Source organism: Jaculus jaculus, chromosome 6 (assembly GCF_020740685.1).
Source record: "Jaculus jaculus isolate mJacJac1 chromosome 6, mJacJac1.mat.Y.cur, whole genome shotgun sequence".
In the NCBI taxonomy this organism is placed as follows: Eukaryota; Metazoa; Chordata; class Mammalia; order Rodentia; family Dipodidae; genus Jaculus; species Jaculus jaculus.
This window is the reverse complement of record NC_059107.1, coordinates 159,113,518-159,135,891: the sequence shown is the minus strand read 5'-3', so window position 1 is coordinate 159,135,891 and position 22,374 is coordinate 159,113,518. Positions and strand designations below refer to the sequence as shown.

Below are 22,374 nucleotides of genomic sequence, written 5' to 3'. Positions count from 1 at the left end.
AAGAAGTCCAGCTTCAGGCTGGAGAGATGGCTTAGTGGTTAAGGCACTTACTTGTGAAGCCCAAGGACCCAGGTTTGATTCTCAAGTAGCCACATAAAGCCAGATGCACAAGGTGGCACAAGTGTCTAGAGTTTGTTTGCAGTGGCTGAGGCCCTGGTGTGTCCTTCTCTTTCTCCCTCAAGTAAATAAAATTCAAAAAAATTTTAAAAGAGCTGGAGAGAGAGCTCGGTAGTTAAGGCACTTGCCTGCAAAGCCTAAGGACCCTGGTTCCATTCTCCAGGACCCAATAAGCCAGAGACACAAGGTGGCATATGTGTCCGAAGCTAGTTTGCAGTAGCTAGAGGCCTTGGCATGCCCATTCTCTCTCTCTTAAATAAATAAATAATAAGATGTCCAGATTCTAGTAGAGACATAGAAAGCATGTTCACAATTCTGCCATAGGGCAGAGATTTGCTGAACAGGACACAATGTCTAACTGCAAAGGAAAACACCAATAACCCGGATTTCATTAAAACTAGTAATGAGGGCTGGAGAGATGGCTTAGTGGTTAAGCACTTGCCTATGAAGCCTAAGGACCCCGGTTCGAGGCTGGATTCCCCAGGTCCCATGTTAGCCAGATGCACAAGGGAGCACATGCATCTGGAGTTCATTTGCAGTGGCTGGAAGCCCTGGTGTGCCCATTCTCTCTCTATCTATCTGACTCTTTGTCTGTCACTCTCAAATAAATAAAATAAACAAAAAAATTTTTTAAAAATGTATTAAAACTAGTAATGACTTATCGGGCATGGTAACACATGCCTTTAATCCCAGCGCTCAGGAGGCTGACACAGGATTGCCATGAATTCCAGGTTAGCCTGGGCTACAGCAAGACCTTACCTTCAAGGAAAAGGAGAGAGTATGCGTATGTAATATCCCAAATAAAAATAAACTACTGTGAATAAACCTATGAAATCTTGTTCAACATTATTAATTACTTGAGAAATGGCAATAACAACAGCAGCCAGGTGATGTGACTCACACCTGAAGTCTAGCATTTGGGAGAAGCTAAGACAGCCAGACTGCCGCGAGTTCAGGGTTAGCCTGGGCTGCAGAGTGACACCTTATCTCAAAAACAAACACAGTACACCGCAAAGAACGCATGTTAACGAGAATGTGCCCTGGCAACTCTTGCACACCGCCCACGGAGTGAAACTCAGCACCGCTTGAAATGCACGCACCTCCGAATGCATGCACCTCGGACCCAGCACATATATATCTACTGAGAGATATTACAGGATGTTCTAAGTGGTCCTCTTTTGAAAACTCCAAAGTCCATAAACACTGCAATACCATAAAAGCAGTGAGAATGGCATCTCTAACTACCTCCATGTGACGACATCAATGATTCCTCCACACGACGTTGAGCAGAAGCCAGACACATACGCACAATTCAACCTAACGTTTAAGTAGGTCACAGAGCTCAGCACTTGGGGTGATGGTTACCCTTAGCTGGAAGACTTAGGGAAGGGGTAGGTTAGTTTAACAGTAACAAGGAGGCTTCTGAGGTATTGGCTGTTTCTTTTCTTTTTAAAAATTTATTTGAAAAACAACAACAACAACAAAAAAATATATATTTGAGCTAGGTGTGGTGGTGCACGCCTTTAATCCCAGCACTTGGTAGACAGAGGTAGCAGGACTGCTGTGAGTTCAAGGCCACCCTGAGAATAACAGTGAATTCCAAGTCAGCCTGAGCTAGAGTGAAACGCTACCTCAAAAAAAAAAAAAAAAAAAAAACAATAAATAAATAATGTGTGTGTGTCTCCTAATGGCCATACAGTTTTATGTGAGTCGCTAGGGAACTGACTTCAGGCTGGCAGGCTTTGCAAGCAAGCACCATTAACCACTGAGCCTTGCCAATGCTTCCTGCTCATAGCTTGACTTCTCTGTCCTGTGAGGCCTGGTAAGGAGCCAGAGGCTCTACCAGCAGCGGGTCAGCCTGTCCTGGCAACAGTCCTGGCACTCTCCTGCTGGCCCGGCTCTTGTGGACTCCCTGCCAGGGTCGTGTTTCCATACATCTGGCCCAGGTGCTGAACCCATGGATCAAGGGATGATGTCTTATTCATGGTCACAGAAACTGGGTGGAGACAGAATGGACACTGCCGTTCCTTGAGTCCTCTGTCACAGACCATGATGACGCACTTGAGGACACACATCCGTGCAAGCGTACAGCGTGTTCCTGTACGTTCTCAGCCTGTCTCCTCCATTATGAGATGATGGGAACAGGCCCGAGGTGTGGTAATTCCGTTTTCAACGTATCTACTATGTTCTATGCAAAGCGGGGCACTGAGTAAAATGTGCCTGTCTCTGCTAGCGTAAGAGAAAGCCCGACTCAGCAGATGCCGCGAACTGGCTTGTAACAAGGACTGGGAATTAGCCATGAGCACCCAAGACTGGCACCTCGCCAGGCATGTAGGAGGCACTCTGTAACTTCAGTTCCTGCCCCATGGCTGGCCAGAGCTCCGTGTGGATGGGCCCTGGCTGTCTGCACCGAATGCACAATGCTGAGGTGACACGAAGAGTAGGTGATGAAGTGACTAAGAGGTACTCACGGCCAGGAAGCCCAGCTTGCCCCCACAGCGTGTCTTGAGCCCCATGGCAGCTGTCAGGTGGATCTCAATCAGTGTGCTCGGTGGGATTTTCTCCTCGGCACACTCAGCCAAGTTCACAGCACACAGAGCCATGTTCACATCTGAGCAGGCCGATCCTGCAGGAAGCTTTCCTAGGGCAGGCAGAGGCAGACACTAATGTTGACAGACAAACCAAACATCTCCTGGCTTTCCCTAGCACATCGCTAACAGTGTTCTGGTGTGACTGCGCAACCCCCCTCCCTACAGATTCATGTATTTGAATGTCTGGCTCTACGGTTAGCGGCACTGTTTTGGAGGCTGCAGAACCTTTAGCGGCAAAGCCTAGCTGGAAGACTAAAGCTATTAGAGGTGAGGTGTGGAGAGCTCTAGTAGCCCTCTTCTTGTTCCACTTTCTCTGTGCTTCCTATCTGGGACCAAAGGCTCCCACTGGACTAGGCCCCCAAAACCATGAGCCAAAATAACCCTGTCCTCTCAAGCTGTCTCTGCCAGGTACTTTGTCAAAGTGACTAACAGACAGTGACACCAGGAGAAAGGAGGTGACCCTGTGTGAGCTGGGTCTAGGCAGGGTGCACGCTCAGTGGCTCACCAGCTATGTGCTGGCCTACTTCACAAGGTCTTGGCTGTGTAATGGGCATTTCGAGGCTTGGGGCTCACTGTACAGGACTCAGAAGCATTGCGTAATCGTTTTCCAAAACAGTGTCAGTAACAAGGCCATGTTCTGTTGATAACTTCTCAGTTACCAAACACTTGAATGGAGATAATGAAAACACAAAACCAAGCCAACAAAACCCCCCAACTGATTTATTTTGACAACCTTCCCTCCATAATATATAAACACACGCCACACTGAAGGGAACATGACATAAAACTGAGCAATTCCAGCTAGACATTGCTGGGTCAGGAGGTAAAAGGCCAGGGAAGGCTTATACTTATCCGCACCCACCACCACGGAAGCTGCATTGCAGTGCATCTGCACCCCGAGGTCAGGAGATGGGCGCTAGCGGAAGGCCCAAGCACCCACCACAGCTACTCGAGGCTTTCATACTGCCACTTGTTTTTTACTGGAAGGCAGCAAGGGCAGCACCTCGGGGTGGCCACAGAAGTGCCTATGTCACATCCTAGATGGTAGCAAAGAAATGCCCTCCATTCACTCATTAGCTAAGGATTCCTTCTATTTAGCTAGCTTAAATTTTTTTTTAAAAAATTTTTATTTCTATATTTGAGAGGGAGGGGGGAAGAGGCAGGTACAGAGAGGAGAGAGAGAATGGGCATGCCAGGGCACCCAGCCACTGCAAACTACCTCCAGACTCATGTGCTACCTTGTATACCTGGCTTATGTGGGTCCTGGAGATTCGAACCTAGGTCCTTTGGCTTTGCAGGCAAGTGCCTTAACTGCTAAGCCATCTCTCCAGTCCTAGCTTGCTTGCTTGCTTTATTTATTTATTTATTTATTTATTTTGAGGTAAGGTCTCACTGTAGCTCAAATTGACTTGGAACTCACAGTAACCCTACCTCAGCGGCTGGGATTTAAGGCATGTGCCCCCACACCCAGTTTCAAGTCCGTTTTATTCTCTGTACGGGGAGCTCTCAACCCCTGTAATTCATTCTGCGCCAGCCTGTGCTCCCTGCAAGTTCGATGCTTCCTCCTCAGGGAGGGGCGGTTAGAGGGCAGTGTGGAAGCCATGCCGCCACCGCTCTTGTCCCTTCAGGGCCTCCCCCAGGTCTGGACTAGAGGAAGCTCAGTGATGTGGAGGGATGAGCGATGTGAAGCCACTCAGCTAGACTATTCTAGACTTGACAGCTAGGGGCGTGTGGTCTCGTGATCAGAAACCTGGATGTGGGGCTCATCTGGGCACAGAATTTAAAAAGTGGAGGAGCCGGGCGTGGTGACGCACACCTTAATCCCAGCAGTGAGGAGGCCGAGGTAGGAGGATCGCCGTGAGTTCCACCCTGAGGCTCCATAGTCTAGCTCGGTTCAGCCTGGGCCACAGTGAAACCCTACCTCAAAAAAAAACAACAAACCAAAAACAACAACAAAAAGAAAGCAGAGATTTGTAAACAGGGATCTTCGGCTGGAACTCTCCTGTTACAGCTACACCACTACACCGTGGCCTTATCTCTTGGTTACTTCTCCACCTTTGGTGACTGGCTCTGCACCCCTTCTCCCAAAAGCCCTTCATAGCCACCAGGAATGACGTCCAACTCCTTTCTGGGACCATTCCCTACAGTTTGCCTTCTGGCTTTCATGCTACTACTGGCAAATATCCCAGCAACAAACTCCCTTTCTCAACTATCTTGGCCCCTCATGTGCCAAACTTCTCGACTCCTCCGACTGTCCTCAGGCGGTGTCCTCCTGGGCTCCCGAGCTCTGCCCGCCTGTTCCACGACAGTCTTTGGGTGTCCTTCCTCGTCAGGCCACGTGGGTCTCACTGTGCCGGTAGGGCAGGTCCAGTCCCTCAGGCCCTACACAATGCTTCCCCTCCATGCCTCACAGACAACTGTCCAGCAGCTCACCTCCTCACCTCCCACATCCAGCGAACCCCCAAATCCGGTCAATTCTACCTGCTCATTTTCAACCAACTGCCCTTTATTCATCTCTCATCTTTCAGCTCTGTCAACTCCTGTTTGGTCTCTAACGCTATCCTTAATCCTTTCCTACACAATATCTACTTTTTGGTTTTTCAAGGTAGGGTCTCACTCTAGCTCAGGCTGACCTAGAATTCACTATGTAGTCTCAGGGTGGCCTCGAACTCACAGCGATCCTCCTACCTCTGCCTCCCGAGTGCTGGGATTAAAGGCGTGCGCTACCACGCCCAGGTTTTCTACACAATCTCTATCTGCCAGCAGTGAGCACTCTCAATTTTAGAGGTACCAATCTGATCAGGTAATTATTCTCCACATACCCTTCACTGTTAGGAAAACCTGTATACCAAAGGGTGGGCTACAACACCCCCAGTCTGGCGCTCAAATCCTTCCCTGCCGAGACCTGGCTCTGTTACCATCTCCTTGCAAGGCTCACTCTTCAACTACTTCCATTCTGTTCACAAACTGCCTGAGGGAGGCCCTACTCCTGAATGTCTTTTTCTTGAGGTAGGGTCTCACTCTAGCCCAGGCCAATGTGGAATTCACTATGTAGTCTCAGGGTAGCCTCAAATTCATAGCAATCCACCCACCTCTGCCTCGCTCTGAACATCCTTTTGACTGAAGAACACACATCTCCTACACAGCTGCGCACCTCTTTGCAAGAAGCTAAGCCTTTATTCCCTAGACTACCTTTCTTGAGGGGACTAGGAAGATGGCTCAGCAGTAAAAAGTGCTTGCTTGCAAAACCTGACAGCCCAAAAGTTCAGTTCCCCAGTACCCACATAAAGGCAGATGCACCAAGTGGCACATGTGTCTGGAGTTTAGTTTGCAGTGCCAGGAAGCTGTGGCATGTCACTCACTCTGTCTGTCTTTCCTAAATAAATAAATACAATATATTTTTTTTAAAGGACTGTATTTCACCCTATTTAAAGATGTCATTATTTTTTTTTTTTTGGGGGGGGGGGACACAAGGTCTCACCCTAGCTCAGAATGACCTGGAACTCACTCTGTAGTCCCAGGCTGGTCTTGAACTCACGGTGATCTCCTACCTCTGCCTCTTGAGTGCTGGGTTAAAGGGTTAAAGATGATGCAGATGCCAGGTTAGTTTAAAAGTTTCTTTGATCAGGGAGGAGCTGGCATGGGGCAACTTGAAGCAAGCCAGGCAGCAGAAGTCGCCCCTCACCTGTGATGTGCAGCTGGTGCAGCCTGTGATAGGCCAGGGCCGCATCCCTAGCACTGCTCTTGGCTTCGTCCTCAAAGCCGGCCGCGGTGGCGGGGGTGGCCCTCCAGCGCTGAAAGACTTTCTTGAGCAACCAGCGCACCAGGCGCAGCTTCTGCAGGCTGTAGCGGATCACATTCCAGGAGAGGCTACAGGCCAAATCCAAGCGGGAGGTGGGCAGTGCCCGGCCCAAAACCGACAGACAGGTTTGCAGGTTGGCAGCAGCAGCTGCAAAATCCCCCTACAAAGCAGTAAGGGGTAATAATGGTCATTAGCCTTGTTGTGGCCTTTTTGTTTTAATAGACTTACTACTTTCCCCACCTCATTATCAGAGTAATTACATGCTCATTAAGGAAAATACAAGAAACTTTGGAAAGCTACAAAAACCATAAAAAGAAGCCCCCTGTTTCCTCATTCCTTAGAAAGAAGTCCCGCTGACTTCTGAGGTGTCCCCAGTCCTTTTCCTGCAGCAAACTGGGCTGTGACCCCACAGAACATGAACAAAGAAGACACTAACTAGGATTAGGTAAACTGCACACTCACGTGGGTTCTAAGGGTCTCTAAGTCTCGTCCCCAGAGGCCAGCAGCTTCAGGTCCCTCATGAGACAGATGCAAGTGCTTGGGCCTACCTCAGGCTTTCTGATTCACCCCCCCCCACCCCCGCCTTATGGCCTCCAGGTGATTCGGATAGGCTCGAAGGCAAATTTGCATCTAAACTGTGCTAATTTAGGATCCTTATGAAGTTCTCCTTGCCAACCAGAGAGGGTCTGCTGGAAAATCTATGCACTGTGTTGGGGGTGCTAACCTCGCAGAGCGCCATGGAAGCACCGGATCCCCAGAATTATACTCTGATACGGAGGCTCTTCCCTGACCTTCGTGGAAGGTTGGCTGTTTCCCAGGCTGCACTAGCTTTTTACTTCTTTGCCTCCTCATTCCAATCTCCCCAAAGACCCTCTCCTCGCAAGAATGCAGCTCTACAAATGCTCGGGTCTGACCTATCAGGCCTCCATGTCCTGCCCCCTGGCCACTGCCACTCGATGAAGGCATTTCAGTTTCCAGGCAACACGGCCTAGAAAGAGCCACGAGGCCGCCCACCTCTTCCAGCCTGGAACCGGCACCACTGTTACTTCCTCAACAGTTTCCTTTTTCGCCTTGTTGTTTTTTTGAGGTAGGGTCTTGCTCTCTAGCTCAGGCTGACCTGGAATTCATTATGTATACTCAGGGTGGCCTTGAACTCATGGCAATCCTCCTACCTCTGCCTCCGGAGTGCTGGATGAAAGGCGTGTGCTACCACGCCCGGCTACATTTTACATTTTGAAATGGTTCTTCCTCTCTTTTCTCTCAACCCAGTGTCTTTGCCTTGTTCTTACCTGGATTGTGAAGACCTCCTAAGCAATCATGTTTCCCTCACACAGCACCAGAAGACATCTACCCAATACCTGGAAATAGGCCCCCAAATCCCATCTGTATTCTAGGACCCACAGCCCTGCCATGAATGACCACGGGGGCTGGGGGGGGGGGCGCTAATTACACTCAGGGACTATCAGCTTGCAAAGGGCAGAGTAAGGTCAGGCCACTGCTGCAAACAGGCTGCAATCCAAGCCTTTGCCCCCACAGCCATGCCTTCTCTGCCAGGGCAGAATGAAGCTATGAGCCAAAATAACCCTTCCACAAAGCCAGAGGTGGCATCTCACGCCTTCCATCTTGGCACTCTGGAAGCTGAGGTAGGAGGATCACCAAGAGTTCAAGGTTAGCCTGAGGCAGAAGAGTGAATTTCAGGTCAGCCTGGGCTAGAGTGAGACCCTGACTCAAAAACCAGCAAACCAAGCACACAGTCAACTCCTCTTCAACTCCCTCCCCAGGAAAAACAACATCAAAATAACCTTTTCCTCCCATAAACTGCTTCTGCTAGTATTTGAGTGAGGAGAAATGTAGCTAACACACTACTTACCACACGGCCAGCTTCCCGAGTCCTTCATGCCTGCCCGTCTTTCTTGATCTAGACAGCCCCACTCATGACCTAGATCTAGTCACAATTCATCTCTCGTGCCTAAGTACTGTCTGCCATTACCCAGACACATGCCACGATCTACGTGCACTCTCTCTGCTACCCTATGGCATTAAAGGCGTAGGGTCCCTTTCTCTTCTTAGTGACCACAGCATCTGTCACAGGACACCATCCATATTGGACCTCGGGCTGAGCCTAGAGTAAGATGAGGCATGGTGGACAACAGAACTCACTCTGGCAAGGTCCAGGTCCGCCTGCTTCCGGTGCCTCCAGAAGGTGACTGAGGAGCGGGAGTGAGGCCGGATCACTGGCTCCCCATGGACCAGCAGCTTCACAAAGACGCTCAAGACGATCACTCCGTTCACCAGCCAGAGGAGGAGAGTCGGCATCATCCAGTCAAACCAGCCACCGGAACCTAAAGAGGAGCATTTCAGCTCAAAACTGCCAGGAAGGGCCTTGTGGAGCAGCCAGGCACCTGACAGACCCTAATGCAACATCCAAGAGCCTCGTTTTCAGAAGAAATGGTCGGTGAATCTACAGCCTAAGCAGGAATCCCATGGTCCTTCACTCCATGGAGCTGGGTGTCACAGAAGCCTTGGTTAGCCGGAGGAAGCCTCAAACGCGCAGTGATCCTCCTAACTCAACCTCCCAAGTGCTGGCATCAGTGCATGCGCCACCACGCCTTATTATATACAACTTAGGTCGGCCCCATCAGAAGCAAGCAGGTGGGAGGCCCACTCTCCCTTGGAGACTAGATAAGCTATGCAGTTGGTACATGGTCTCCTGCCACCATAGTCCACCTACCTGACTCAAATGACAGTACACTGCGCCCGGAACCGGAGTACGGGTGCTGGTCAGCGTTGTGAGCCCCTCCCCATTGCAGCAGGGAGGTCAGGGGGTTGAAGGAGAGGCCCAAGAAGGTGAGGACACACAGCAGAATTCGAGAGCGGTCCACCATGCCCAGCGCTACCGGAGGGGAGTCTGGCTCATCTTTGACCTTCAAAATTATGAAAATAGACTGTGAGGTTTGGATTCAAGAACATGAAGTTGGACAGGAATAAAGCCAGGAAGGATGTAAGAAGTCAAGTCACACCTGTTGTGCACTGGAGCATTCTCTACATTGCCAAGCAGGAAAACACTTATGTTCTAAAGAACAAAAGCAGGGGCATGGTCTTTTAAAATGGATTTCTACATGGGTGGGGTGTGTGGCTCAGCAATGAGCTGGCCCTAGAGTTGATCCCCATAACTAAAAATAAATAAATAAAGCAATACACTGCTTAAATATAATTCTAGAGATTGGAGAGGGATGTGTGAATGATTTGCAATTGAGCTTTTGGGGATGACGGAAATATCCAGAACTTGATTACAATGAAAATTATATAGCTATATACATCAAAATCCATGGCACTGGGTTGGACAGATGGCTTAGCGGTTAAGGTGCTTGCCTGCAAAGCCTAAGGACCCATGTTCGACTCTCTAGAAGCCACATTAGACAGAGGCACATGCCCATTAGGTGGTACAAGTGTCTGGAATTCGACTACAGTGACTGAGGCCCTAACATGCCAATTCTCTCTCTCTCTCTCTCTAAAAAAAAAAAGAACAAAATAAAAATCCTGGCACTATACATTTAAATAGACATATCTCACTACACTTAACTCATACCTCAATAAAGATTATTAAAGGCTGTGTTAGAGTCTCTCTCAAGGAGCGTGACTGTAGTTTTAAAAGTCCTGTGGGTATGTATCTGTATACATACATGCCAGGGCACATATGTGGAAGCCAGAGAACAACTTGAAGATATCAGTGTTCCAAGACAGGGTTTGTAGCTGCTGCAAATGACCATCAGGCTAGCTGGCCCTTAAGTATGGAATTCTCCTGGCTCTACCTCCCATGGTGATAGATGTGGTGGGATTACAGATGCATATACTACGGTGATCTGACTTTATGTGGGTGCTGGGGTATTACTGAACCTGGACCAGCAAGCTTTGCAAGCAAGGTCTTTAACCACTGAATCATCTCCTCAGGCTCTCTACAACTTTGTGAAAATTTTATTTTATTTTATGACAGAGAGAGAGAGAAGGAGAGAGAGGGAGAATGTGCATACCAGGGCCTCTAGCTACTGCAAATGAACTCCAGACATGTGCCCCTTTGTGCATCTAGCTTTGGGTGGGTACTAGGGAAGTGAATCTGGGTCCTTAGGCTTTGCAGGCAAGTACCTTAACTGTTAAGTCATCTCTTCAATCCTCTTATAACTTTTTGAAAATGTCTTTTGATGACTCAGAAGCCTAATTCAAAATGTATGTTATACAGACTCATGTTACCAACCAGAATCACATTTTTTAAAAACACTTCAGGGGCTTGCCTGCAAAGCCAAAGAACTTCGCTTTGATTCCCCAGGACCCATGTAAGCCAGATGCACAAAGTGGCGCATGCAGTGTTCGTTTGCAGTGGCTGGAAGCCCTGGCATGCCCATTCTCTCTCTCTCTCTCTGCCTTTGTCCCTCTCTCAAATAAATAAATAAAAAAGAAAGCAAAAGCTTTCTTAAAAAAAAATACTTCAAAGAAGACTTCAGAAGGAATAGAAAGAGGGTATGAGCCTCAGGGTGGGTAGGGTTAGCTTGAGGCACTGCTCTCCCCGCCCCCCCAGACTGAGGCCTTCAGGACTCAATGAATACCAATAACCCCACCAAAGAGGACTCTCAGTACAGTGGACGCAGGGGAGAGAGTACAACTTTCTTTTATGAAAAATAAAAAATGAATAGTTTCTTGGGCTGGGATATAGCTCACAATGAATACCTAGCACGTATAAACTCTGGATTCAATTCCCTAGCACCACATATAATCAGACATGGGGCTGGAGAAATGGCTTAGCAGTTAAGTTGTTTTCCTGTGAAGGCTATGGACCTAGGTTCGATTCCCCAGGACCCACATAAGCCAGATACACAAGGTAGAGTGTGCATCTGGAGTTCATTTGCAGAGACTGGAGGCCCTAACACACCCATTCTCTCACTCTCAAGTAAATAAATAAAAATTTAAAAATTAGCTGGGAGTGGTGGCTCATGCCTTTGATCCCAGTATTTAGGAGGCAGAGGTACGAGGATCACTGTGAATTCGAGGCCACCCTGAGACAATATAGTGAATTCCAGGTCAGCCTGGACTAGAGTGATACCCTACCTCAAAAGTAAAAAAAAAAAAAAAAAAAAAAAGCATGCAATCACATGCTTTTTATAAAAGTTATTATTATTATTAAATTTATTTTATTTACTTAAGAGAGAGAGAGAATGGGCACGCCAGGGCTTTCAGTCACTGCAAACGAACTCCAGACACATGCACCACCTTGTGCATCTGGCTTATGTGGGACCTGGGGAATCGAACCTGGATGCTTTGGCTTTGTAGGCAAGTGCTTTAATCACCTCCTGTCAGAATCACATGCTTTTAATCACAGCACTTGGAAGACAGAGGTAGGAAGTAGTTCAGGGTCACCTTGGATATATATCCTGTCTCAAACAAACAAGCAAAACCATATAATAGAACAAAATCTATGCATTTGGAATCAGAAACACAATATAGAATCCAGTGGTCTCCAAAGTGCCCAGGAAAATCATTAGGTTTAGAAACTCTTTTAACTAATTCATTAAACTTGTGTTGTTTTATTTTTTTTTAAAGACAATTAAGAGCCCTTAGTTAGAATGTTATGTTAAATTGCAAATTGTAGTTATTTCTGGGAAGAGCACCCACCAGAGGCAGCCTTGTCCTAAACTAACTGAATATCCTCAGAAAATGGTCTTGCCAGGCCCATTACAGACAGAGGAAGTAATGGGGCATACCCAGCAGCTCCCAGAGCCCACCCGCTTGACAGCTGCTCTGTGTCCCCATTCTAGACCTGGCACTCATTCCTCTCTGATGAGGCCTTCCAGAAAAACCAGCTAAGCCTCAGTGACTATCCTCACAGAGGGTTTTTTTCCCCTTTCTTGTGTTTCTTTCTTTGTGACAGGGCCTTTCCACACTTGATCTTAGCCAAAAGGCCAAGAAGCAATGACAGGGCCTTTCCATGTAGCTCAGACTGGCCTGGAACTTGGGTCCTCTTGCCTCAGCTTCCCTAGTGCTAGGGTTACAGGAATGCCACCATACCCAGCCCATTTTCTCCCTCATTCTCCAGATACAGCCAGTGTCAGAGTTCCCTTTTCTCTCTGTCTTAACAACAGGTCTGTTCACTTCTCTGTGGCCACTGTTTCCTTTGGGAAGATGGAAGAGATTCCAAGGGCCAGAGGAATTTTGTTGTTGTTGTTGTGTCTCGAGGTAGGGTCTCACTCTAGCTCAGGCTGACCCCAACTCATGGTGATCCTCCTACCTCTGCCTCCTGAGTGCTGGGATTAAAGGCGTGTGCCACCACGCCTGGCATTAGACCAGAGAATTTTAAATGCTCATACCTTTGCATCATCCAACAGAGGACTTCCTGGCTCTGAATCAATGGAGTAGGGGGAGAAGCCAGCCTGGGACCCTGAGTCAGAGGCCGGGGGAGACATGAGAAGGACATTCTGGTTAAAGTCATCAATCTTCAGGTCCACGTCATTGTCCACCAGACTTCCTAGGTCGATGCCCTTCAGGAGTTCTGCAAAGAAAACCCACTCTGGAAAATCAATCCGCTTTTGCAAACAGATGCCTGCTGAAGCTGAGCATCACACATATGGGGGCTTCCCTAGTGCCCATTCCAGGACTTCCTGCGCCATGGAGAGCCCCGACAGCCCTTCCCAACAAGCACACTTACTGTTTTTCTGATTTGCTAGCTTCAGCACCATGTTCTCCTGGCGCAGCTTGTGATTGACCTGCTGCAAGTATTTGATGTAATCGATGGCCTTCCTTAGAACACCAGACTTGTGCATCTGGGGAGGAAGATGAATGAAGCACAGTGAAGGCAAAGCATGCTGCAGTCGAGCCACAGAGCTTGTGGGAAGGGAGCACAGCTGAGGGTGAAACGCTAGTCCGAGTACTGGCTCCCTAGGACAAAACACTGTCAATGGATCTTCCTTCCTCGCTCTTCCTCCTGGTACTAGAGACTGAACCCAGGGCCATACACATGCTAGGGAAGAGCTCTGTCACTGAGCTAAACCCTCAGCGCTCCCTCCTCCTTAACAGGGCAACAGTGATAGCATGTGAACCACAGGATGGCAACAAGGCCTAAATGAGATAATACATGTAAAGCGTTTCACCTGGGCCGGGCTGGTGGCACACGCCTCTAATCCCAGCACTCGGGAGGCAGGGGTAGGAGGATCGTTGTGAGTTCGAGGCCACCCTGAGACGACATAGTGAATTCCAGGTCAGGCTGGGCTAGAGTGAGACCCTACTTCCAAAAAGCAGAAGACTTTAGCCTTGAACCTGGTACATAACCAACACACTATAAACACCAATACTCCTACTTCTCATAACAATCCCAGCACACAAACAGACAGCAACCAATGCAGCTCGGTGGTAAAGGACCTGCCTAACATGCCCGAGGCAGTGGGTTCATTCTCCAGCATTACAAATCAAACAAAAAGCCTCGAATGTTATTGGACAGTTATTTTAAGTAACAACACACATCTTTACTTAAGATACATGTTTACAGATTTGTAAGCTATGCAGAAACTCCTTTTAGAATAGGGGTGCAGATAAATATTTATTATTTGGGGAAAATAAAACCACCACCAGTTGCCATGACAGGCATTCATTGAAAATACCAGATATAGAAGAAAAGTCAAATTTCCTGTTTTGCTCTTGGTCAAAGACCCAACCTCCTTCGCTTCTTCCCTAAAAGGTAAAAATATTGCTAGACACTCTGACCACTGCTAAAAATATGCCAGAAATATGCTCAGCTGCTCTGAGGCACACAGTCCTACACCTGGCCGCTGAGTGAGAGGCTGGTGGCTCTGACGCTGGGCCCGTGGTCACAGCAGAGCACCGTTGAAGGAGCCAAGGGTTCCAAGAGGTCAAGGCCTCACCGACTCAACAGTCTCCTTTCGTTAAGTAAGTTTACGAACTCACTGTGTAAGCCCAGGCTAGCCCAGAACTGCTAATCCTCCTACCTTGGCCTCCCAAGTGCTGGGATTACAGGCAGGTGCCACCAATATTTTATAATCTTGACAAATACCAAGATAGTTTTTTAAAAAAGGTCATTGGCCAGGTATGGTGGTGCACGCCTTTAATCCCAGCACTTGGGAAGGAGAGGAGGATTGCCATGAGTTCGAGGCCACCCTGAGACTACAGAGTGAACTCCAGGTCAGTCTGAACTAGAGTGAAACCCTACCTCAAAAACCAAAAACCAAAACCAAAACCAAAACACAAAAACAACAAAAGAAAGCTCACTGTCAAGTTCGCTCAGCTTAATCCTGGGCCTTTCCCATGACTAAGACAAACAGAAGGGAGGTGGTGGGGAATGAAATACCATGTGCTTGGCACCCACCTTGGCATCTGTTCCCATGACCAGGTCCTTCAACTCAATGATTTTGTCATTGATGGAGGAGCGATATCGCTTCTCAATGATATTGTGCGTCGTCCGCCTTTCTCCTTCTTTGGGAGGCTCGAGCTGCTTGACTCCTCCAGGTACCTGCTTGATGGGCACTTTCTCTTGTCCCATCATTACAGGCATTGTGGTCAGAATGGTCCCATTGCTGCCCACCAGGGTCTAGAACAAGAACAGGATTGCCCCTTGGTCAGTGTAAATAAAGCAACCCCACAACACAGTGGCTCACTCCTGGCCATATGGTGTCACCTTCGTAAGGTCTGAGACGCTTCCTGGGCTAAGGTCGCCCAGCCCTCAGGAGCGCGGTATCCCAGTTACTGCTTTCCTTTCACAATCGCTGCTGATAAATTACACCGTCAGATTGGTTTGGCTAAATACACCTTAACTGTTGAGCTGTGGGGCGCCAAAAGCCAGTTATGTGATTTTGCTCAAACTATTAGTCACCTCTGAGCACAGACAGGTATCTGACATGTTTTTCCTTCTCTCAAGTGACAATTAAGTCAATTACTACATTTCTTTCTACAATTTGGTCATCAAGAACTCAAAGGCAAAAATAGGATTTTCAGCTTGGGGTGGCGATGTCTATTGAGTCCCTAGCACTTGGGAGGCACAGGTAGGAGGATCTCTGTGAGTTCAAGGCCAGCCTGGGACTACAGAGTGAGTTCCAGGTCAGCCTGATCTAGAGTTGAGACTCTACCTTGAAATAAACTAGTATTTTCAGTCAGAGGCATTTTATTAAATAAATGGGTTAATAACGAGCTTCTCCCCTTCAATTCTCCATCTCTGCTTTCCATTGTTTACTAATTTTAGTTTTTCATTGGCCAATAAACAAACAAGAAGCTGCTCAGCCTCATCAGTTATCAATAAATGATCCAGGGATAGACATGGTGACACACGTGTAATCACAGCACTCAGACTAGGGCAGGACTTTTCAGTTTTGAGGCCAGCCTGGGCTAAATAGTAAGAGACCTTATTTCAAAATCCAAACAAAGATATAGTTCACACCAGTCATGCTGGTACATGCTTGTAATCCTGGTATCAAGGAGGCTAATGCAGGAAGATTTGAGTTTGAGGCCACCCTGGGCTACGTTTTGAGAAAGAATTAATATAATGAAAAGTACAACATGCAGCAGCAGCAAGAAGATGAAGGCCCCCTCTTAGGACATTCCCTCTATCCCTCCCCACGGCCACTGCTGTCACCACAGCCAGCCTCCTCTTAGAACGTCACTAGTCAAGTTTTGTCTCTTCTCAAACCTCCCCTTAATGAATCCACCAGTGTGGATTCTTCGGTCTCAGGCTGCTTGGCTTACCAAACTGTATTATGCAAAAGTTTTTTTCTTATAGTTGGGCAAACTTGCATTTTATGAATACATCATAAATTGTTTATTCTCCTATTGATAGCCATTTGGGTTGTTTCCAGTCCTTGGCCATTTTGTGATTTAAAAAAAAAACTTAGGTAGGGTCTCTCTCTAGCCCAGGCTGACCTTGAACTCACAGTGATCCTCCTACCTCTGTCTCCCTAGTGCGGGGATTAAAGGTGTGCGCCACCACGGCCGGCTGAGGACAAAGAACTAGCTATGCAGCCAAGGTTGACCTCGAACTTGAACTTCAGCCTGTGCTACTTGCCTATGTGTTACTGGGCCCTCACGCCGGCTAGCAAAGCACTCTATCGAATGAACAACTTCCTCAGCCTAATTCCTGACTTTTATGAATGAAGTAGTATTTCCATTTTTTTTTTTCCTTCTGAGGCAGGGTCTCACTCTAGTCTAGGCTGACTTGGAACTACTCTTTATCCCAGGGCTGGTCTTGAAATTCTGGCAATCCTCCCACCTCAGCCTCCTGAGTGTTGGAACTTTTAAAGGCATGTGCCACCACAGTCAGCTAGTCCTTCCACAATTTACTCACCGTTTAACCTCTCAGAGTCTTGTCACAGGATGCTCAAAGTGGCTGAGATCCCTCAACTGAAGGATGGGCTCAGTCTACATCCTTCATCTTGGCACCCCTCCCTGTCTGTGACCCTAGAATCCCTCAGATGCCAAATCTCTATCAGCAATAGGACCTAAGAGAGGAAGGCTCTGTGTGGAGCTGGTGCCCAGGAGTGGGGCTCTTCCAGTGTTTTCTCCCCCCCTCCATTGGCAGATCCCAGGGCTTCCTATAACACACACTGGCAGTATTTGTTCAAAGAAAAAAAGAAAAACAAAGCTAAAAGTGAGGTGATATCTATAATTTGACCAACAAATTCTACAGAGCTTCCAACATGTACTCTGCAGGTAGACTTGGGAGTAAAGGGCAGGGGAGATGGTGACTCTTACTGGAACTTGAAGGGCAGTTGTCTGGATGGGGGTGGTGAGAGCCGTGAGAGCTGGGTTCTGGACCGCAGCCATGACAGGGCTGCCATCTGTTTTCAGTGTGGTCAGGACAAGGGAATCTGTCTTGATGATCTGAGGTTGGACCAGGACCTAGATAGTGAAGGAAGAAAAAAACTAACATTATTTTTCTTTACATTTGTTTTTTATTGCATAGACTCTTCATAAAAGAATAAGAAAATGTTTTCATGAGAACTAAGAGATCTCACAGAAGCCATTTCAAAATCTGGCTGAGTCACATCCCCTGAATACCGGCTTGCGAGGGAGACAACGAAACAAGGTCCTGGGTCTAGAGACCGCGCGGCTCTGAACAGGGCAGTACCCACGTAATGCCAGATACACAGGTGGCACATGATTTGGAGTTTGTTTATAGTGGCTAGAGGATCTCTCCCTCTCTTAAACAAATAAAGTTAAAAAACAAAAAACATAGCCAGGCATGGTGGCACAAGTAGGAAGATCAGCATGAGTTCAAGGGCACCCTGAGACTACGCAGTGAATTCCAGCTCAGCCTGGGCTAGAGAGACCCTACCTCAAAAAGCCCAAAATAAACAAACAAACAGGTACTTGTAAAGCTTGCTGGCCTGGGTCCAATTGGCCAGCACCCACATTAAGCTGGATGCAAAAAAAGTACACATGCACCTGGTGTGTGTTTGAGGCAGCAGGAGATCCTGGTTTACCCAAATACTCACACACACGTAAATCATTAAGAAAAAGGTCTAAGATAACAATTTGGGGTGTTTCCAGTGTTACGCTCATATATGTGTCCATGGTCACTACAGCAGCCAGTCCCAAGGAGGCCAGGGCGGATGTACAGAAGCTCAGCCGTCTCTGTACATGGTTCACAGGTGCCTCCCAGGTACTCTGGGTACACGCTGGCTGGCCCCTGAAGACAGTTTCTACTAAGGAACAAGCCAGGTGTGGGGGCGCACACCTTGAATCCCAGCACTTAGGAGGCAGAGGTAGGAAGATTGCCACGAATTCAGCCCGAGTTAGAGCAAAACCCTACATTGAAAAACCTCTCTCTCTCTCTCTACTAAGGAAGAGCTGAGATTCTCCACCCGTACCTCCGGGATTCCTTCCCAGGCACCTACCGGGACCTGCTGCACCTGGGGTGCAGCAACTGTCTGCACTGTGGCTGGGGCGAGTGTCTGCAGTGTGCCATTGGCTGTCTGGGTCAACACCCGCTGGGCCTGTACCGTCTGCACCTGCTGCTGGATGGTGACAGGCTGGACTTGCGAGGATGTCACGAGGCTTTGGACTTGAGGCTGAAGGACTTAGGGAAAGAGGGGGACAAAGTTACACGGGTAAGGAACGATGCTGTCCCTGTACTGCAGCAGTCGCTGAGGACGGAGCGCCTCGTAACGACTCCACCTCCCCACCTGCCGCTGTTGAAGATGTGCGCAGCCATTTGCAAGCTGGTTCAGAGAGTAGGAACATCCCACAGGGCTGCATGAGTTCTGACAGAATGAGCACAAGTTGTTTTATTGCTCTGGGTGCTGAAGGGAAGGGACGCTCCTCGGCACATGACTGCCCCCCGCAATGGAGCTCAGAGATGCCGAGAAACAACCGCTCCTCGGGGCTTCATTTCCTCCCTTCCTTCCTGGATGGAAAATGTGCTTTGGGATTTCGGTTTCACCTCCCCCGAATTCTCAAAACCCATTGAAATCCTAGCAGAGTCTTTAAACCAAGAGCAATACTCATCCTACCCAGGGATCCCCACAGTCGCTGGCTGCGGCACATCACAAAAAGAACCAGGATGTCGGGCATTCGTTCACTCAACATGGACTGAGCACCCACTGTGAGGCCCACTGCTCGGAGATGGAACACCTATTTGATTTATTCATTTTTTGAGGTAGGGTCTCGCTCTAGCCCAGGCTAACCTGGAAATCACTATGTAGTCTCAGGGTAGCCTCGAACTTACGGCAAGCCGATCCTCATACCTCTGCCTCCTGAGTACTGGGACTAGAGGTGTGTGCCACCATGCCTGGCTTTGGAGCGCCTATTTTAAAAATTGCCTTGGTTCCACATTGCACGCACAAGAGCTGTCTGCTGAAATGATACTCATGTGGGTGCTAACGAGACAAATTTCAGACTAGTTTTATTCAAGACTCCACCTGTGGTTACCACAATAGCCCTTTGCTTGCTGGACTCTGAAACCACTGAAACAGGCGTAACAACTATTAAGATCTTGGAGAAAGCAGAAACACTCCTGCTCCAGTCCATACTTCCAGTAAGCAGAAATTCGCCCAGACAGGAGCACACTGAGCGAGGCTGTCCTCCTCAGAGAGGCAGACCTGCAGCTTCTGCGCACTGGCACGTAAACTCTGGAACCAAGCAACTGCTCTAGGTCTGACTTCCGAGTCACCTTGGAAGCTGGTGGCTGCATTCTGGTATATCAAAGGCTGCTGGATGATCCTCGTCTGTGGAGCGGTGCTGAATGTTGGGGTGATCATTACTGTCTGCTGCTGCAGCTGAGCTGGAGGTTGAGGCTGGGGCTGGGGCCGAGGCTGGAGGACAGGAGTTGCTCTTGGTGGGGTGGGAACTGCAGAAGGAGAGACCTTGACCTGCAGGGCTGGAGCCTGAGAGGCGGCTGAGGGAGAGAAGGAAGGTAACGGGACCTGGCTGAATGACCGCTGGATCGAGGGGTCCACGGCTCCACCACTGTTGCTCCGGCCATTGCCGCCACCGCCGCCGCCGCTACCACCACCTCCAGGGAAGGAGCCACACAGCTGCTCTGAAAACAAATCCGGGAACTCTCCCACCTGATTGCTGACAAACTGCAGCATCTCTGTGAACACAAGAAAAGGAGTAATTTTATTGCCATCTGAAATACTGTTTTCTTTAGTCTTTTGGGGACAGGGTCTTGCTATGTAGCCCTAGCTGGCCGATCCTCCTGCCGCAGTCTCCAGAGTGCTAGGATTACAGGCATGAGCCACTACACCCAGGCGATGAAACGGAGACATCTTTATCTTTACTTTTCCCCCAAACGGCTCCTATAGATCTGTACATGATTTCTGGACACGGAAGTAATCCAGCTGCTGCCTAGAGTCCAGGATCCTTAGCTGCCCAATAGCTGAAATGACAGCCAGCTTCTCCTTAACCTGACTTAGGTCACCAATGCTTACTTACTTGGTGATTATTTTTGAGATGCTGAGGACCGAACCCAAGGCCTGCATGATAGGTGAGCATTCTGCCACTGAGCCCCATCCCCAGCTCTCAAAATACTTTCCTTTTTTTTTTTTTTTTTTTTAAAACCAAGGTAGGGTCTCGCTCTAGCTCAGGCTGACCTGGAATTCACAGGCTGGCCTCAAGCTCCCAGTGATCCTCCTGCCTCTGCCTCCTGAGTGCTGGGATTACAGGTGTGCACCATCACGCCTGGCTCAAAATATTATCTTTTTTTTAAATTCAATATTAACTTTCAAACTCAATGAAGAAACGACGCAGAAGGGCTGGGAGGGGCATGCAGTGAGTGGCCAAGCACTAGCTTAACAGGCCCTGTGTTACATTTCTGGCACTACAAACAAAACAAAGTAAGACAAGAAAAACTGGAACATGAAAATCCAATGCCCCCTTCCTCTTTTGAGACAAGCCTTGCTATTCAGCCCTGGCTGGCTTCAAACCTGCACTGACACTTCTGACTCCCGAGTGCTGAGATTAGAAGCATGTGTTACCATACCTGGCTCTCCTTTTTTATTTTATTTTATTTTTTTGGTTTTTCAAGGTAGGGTCTCACTCTAGCTCAGGCTAACCCGGAATTCACTGTGTCGTCTCAGGGTGGCCTTGAACTCTCGGCAATCCTCCTACCTCTGCCTCCTGAGTGCTGGGATTAATTTTTATGTATTTATTGAGAGACACAATGAGGTAGACTGAGACAGAGTGAACATGAACACGCCAGGGCCTCCTGCCACTGCAAACAAACTCCAGAATCACACGCTACTTTGTGCATCTGGCTTTTCACGTGCATTGGGGAACCAAACTCAGGCCATCAGGCTTTGTAAGTAAGCGCCTTTAATCACTAAGGCATCTTTTCAGCCCACTTTTCCTTTCTTAAGTATTTGTATTTATTTGTGAGGAGAGGGAGAGAAAGCACACGAGAGTGAGAGAGTGCATTCACGCCAGGGCCTCTTACCACTACAAACTTCAGATGAATATTTACTTTGTGCATCATCTAGTTTTATGTGGGTACTTAGAAAATGGACTTGGACGGGCAGGCTTTGTAAGTAAGGGCCTTTAGCTGCTAAGCCATCTCACTAGCACCCAAGGACTTTTCTAGACTGCAGCAGAAATGGGTCAGGAGACCTTAGAGGCCAGCAGCCTTGGCCTGTGAGGCCATATCCAGTCTCAGCACTACTGAAGGCAGTTCACTAGCCCCGAGCACATTACCCCTCCACAGCCCCTCTCCTTCCTGACAGACACACTCCTCTGGCCCTCCCCTCCAGCCAGGGCACAGCCACTGGTCCCCTCAGAAGCACCTGGCCTATGATTCCAACACTCAAGGAGGCAGAGGTAGGAGGATTATGAATTTGAGGCCATCTTAGGCTACAATCAGGGACAGTAAAGTTGATACCCCTAGTCAAGGGTCTTAAGGGGGAGAAAGGACAGACAGGCTACATAAGAAGCCCAAAGCAAGGAAATAACACAAATGTCTTGTCAGCACAGAGCCAAGAGGAGACCAGCTCGGTGCCGCCTCTGCGACGCGGTGTCACGCTTTACAGGGCCCTTCGCGTCCTTCTCTGGGGAAGATGTCTGTGGGGCCAAGATGTGTCTATCCTGGAAGCTGTGTTGCCCTTTCTAGACCACAGTCCAGGTGCCTGTAACCCCTGAATCTCTCACCCAAAAGTCTTCAAAGTCTGTAAAGGCTTACCCAAACACAACTTGTTCCATGACTGTGTTTTTTTATTTTTTAATTTTTTTTGGTTTATTTTTATTTATTTGAGAGCGACAGAAAGAGAAAGAGGCAGAGAGAGAGAGAGAGAGAGAGAGAGAGAGAGAATGGGCACGCCAGGGCCTCCAGCCACTGCAGACAAACTCCAGATGTGTGTGCCCCTTTTGTGCATCTGGCTAACGTGGGTC

The 22,374-nt window shown here is 48.4% G+C and overlaps 1 protein-coding gene across 2 annotated transcripts in view; it reads right to left on the bottom strand.

Moving 5' to 3' along the window:
* Nucleotides 1–22,374, bottom strand: part of Srebf2 (sterol regulatory element binding transcription factor 2) — a 79,080-nt gene that overhangs the window by 26,182 nt on the left and 30,524 nt on the right. For both annotated transcript variants that reach the window (XM_045151880.1, XM_045151881.1), the window contains exons 2-11: nucleotides 19,667–20,089; nucleotides 18,393–18,574; nucleotides 17,248–17,394; nucleotides 14,876–15,097; nucleotides 13,205–13,319; nucleotides 12,867–13,048; nucleotides 9,242–9,434; nucleotides 8,671–8,852; nucleotides 6,394–6,670; nucleotides 2,589–2,758 (exon numbers count right to left, since the gene is read on the bottom strand). In XM_045151880.1, the coding sequence (XP_045007815.1) occupies nucleotides 2,589–2,758; nucleotides 6,394–6,670; nucleotides 8,671–8,852; nucleotides 9,242–9,434; nucleotides 12,867–13,048; nucleotides 13,205–13,319; nucleotides 14,876–15,097; nucleotides 17,248–17,394; nucleotides 18,393–18,574; nucleotides 19,667–20,089 (2,093 nt within the window). The remainder of the gene's footprint in view (nucleotides 1–2,588; nucleotides 2,759–6,393; nucleotides 6,671–8,670; nucleotides 8,853–9,241; nucleotides 9,435–12,866; nucleotides 13,049–13,204; nucleotides 13,320–14,875; nucleotides 15,098–17,247; nucleotides 17,395–18,392; nucleotides 18,575–19,666; nucleotides 20,090–22,374) is intronic.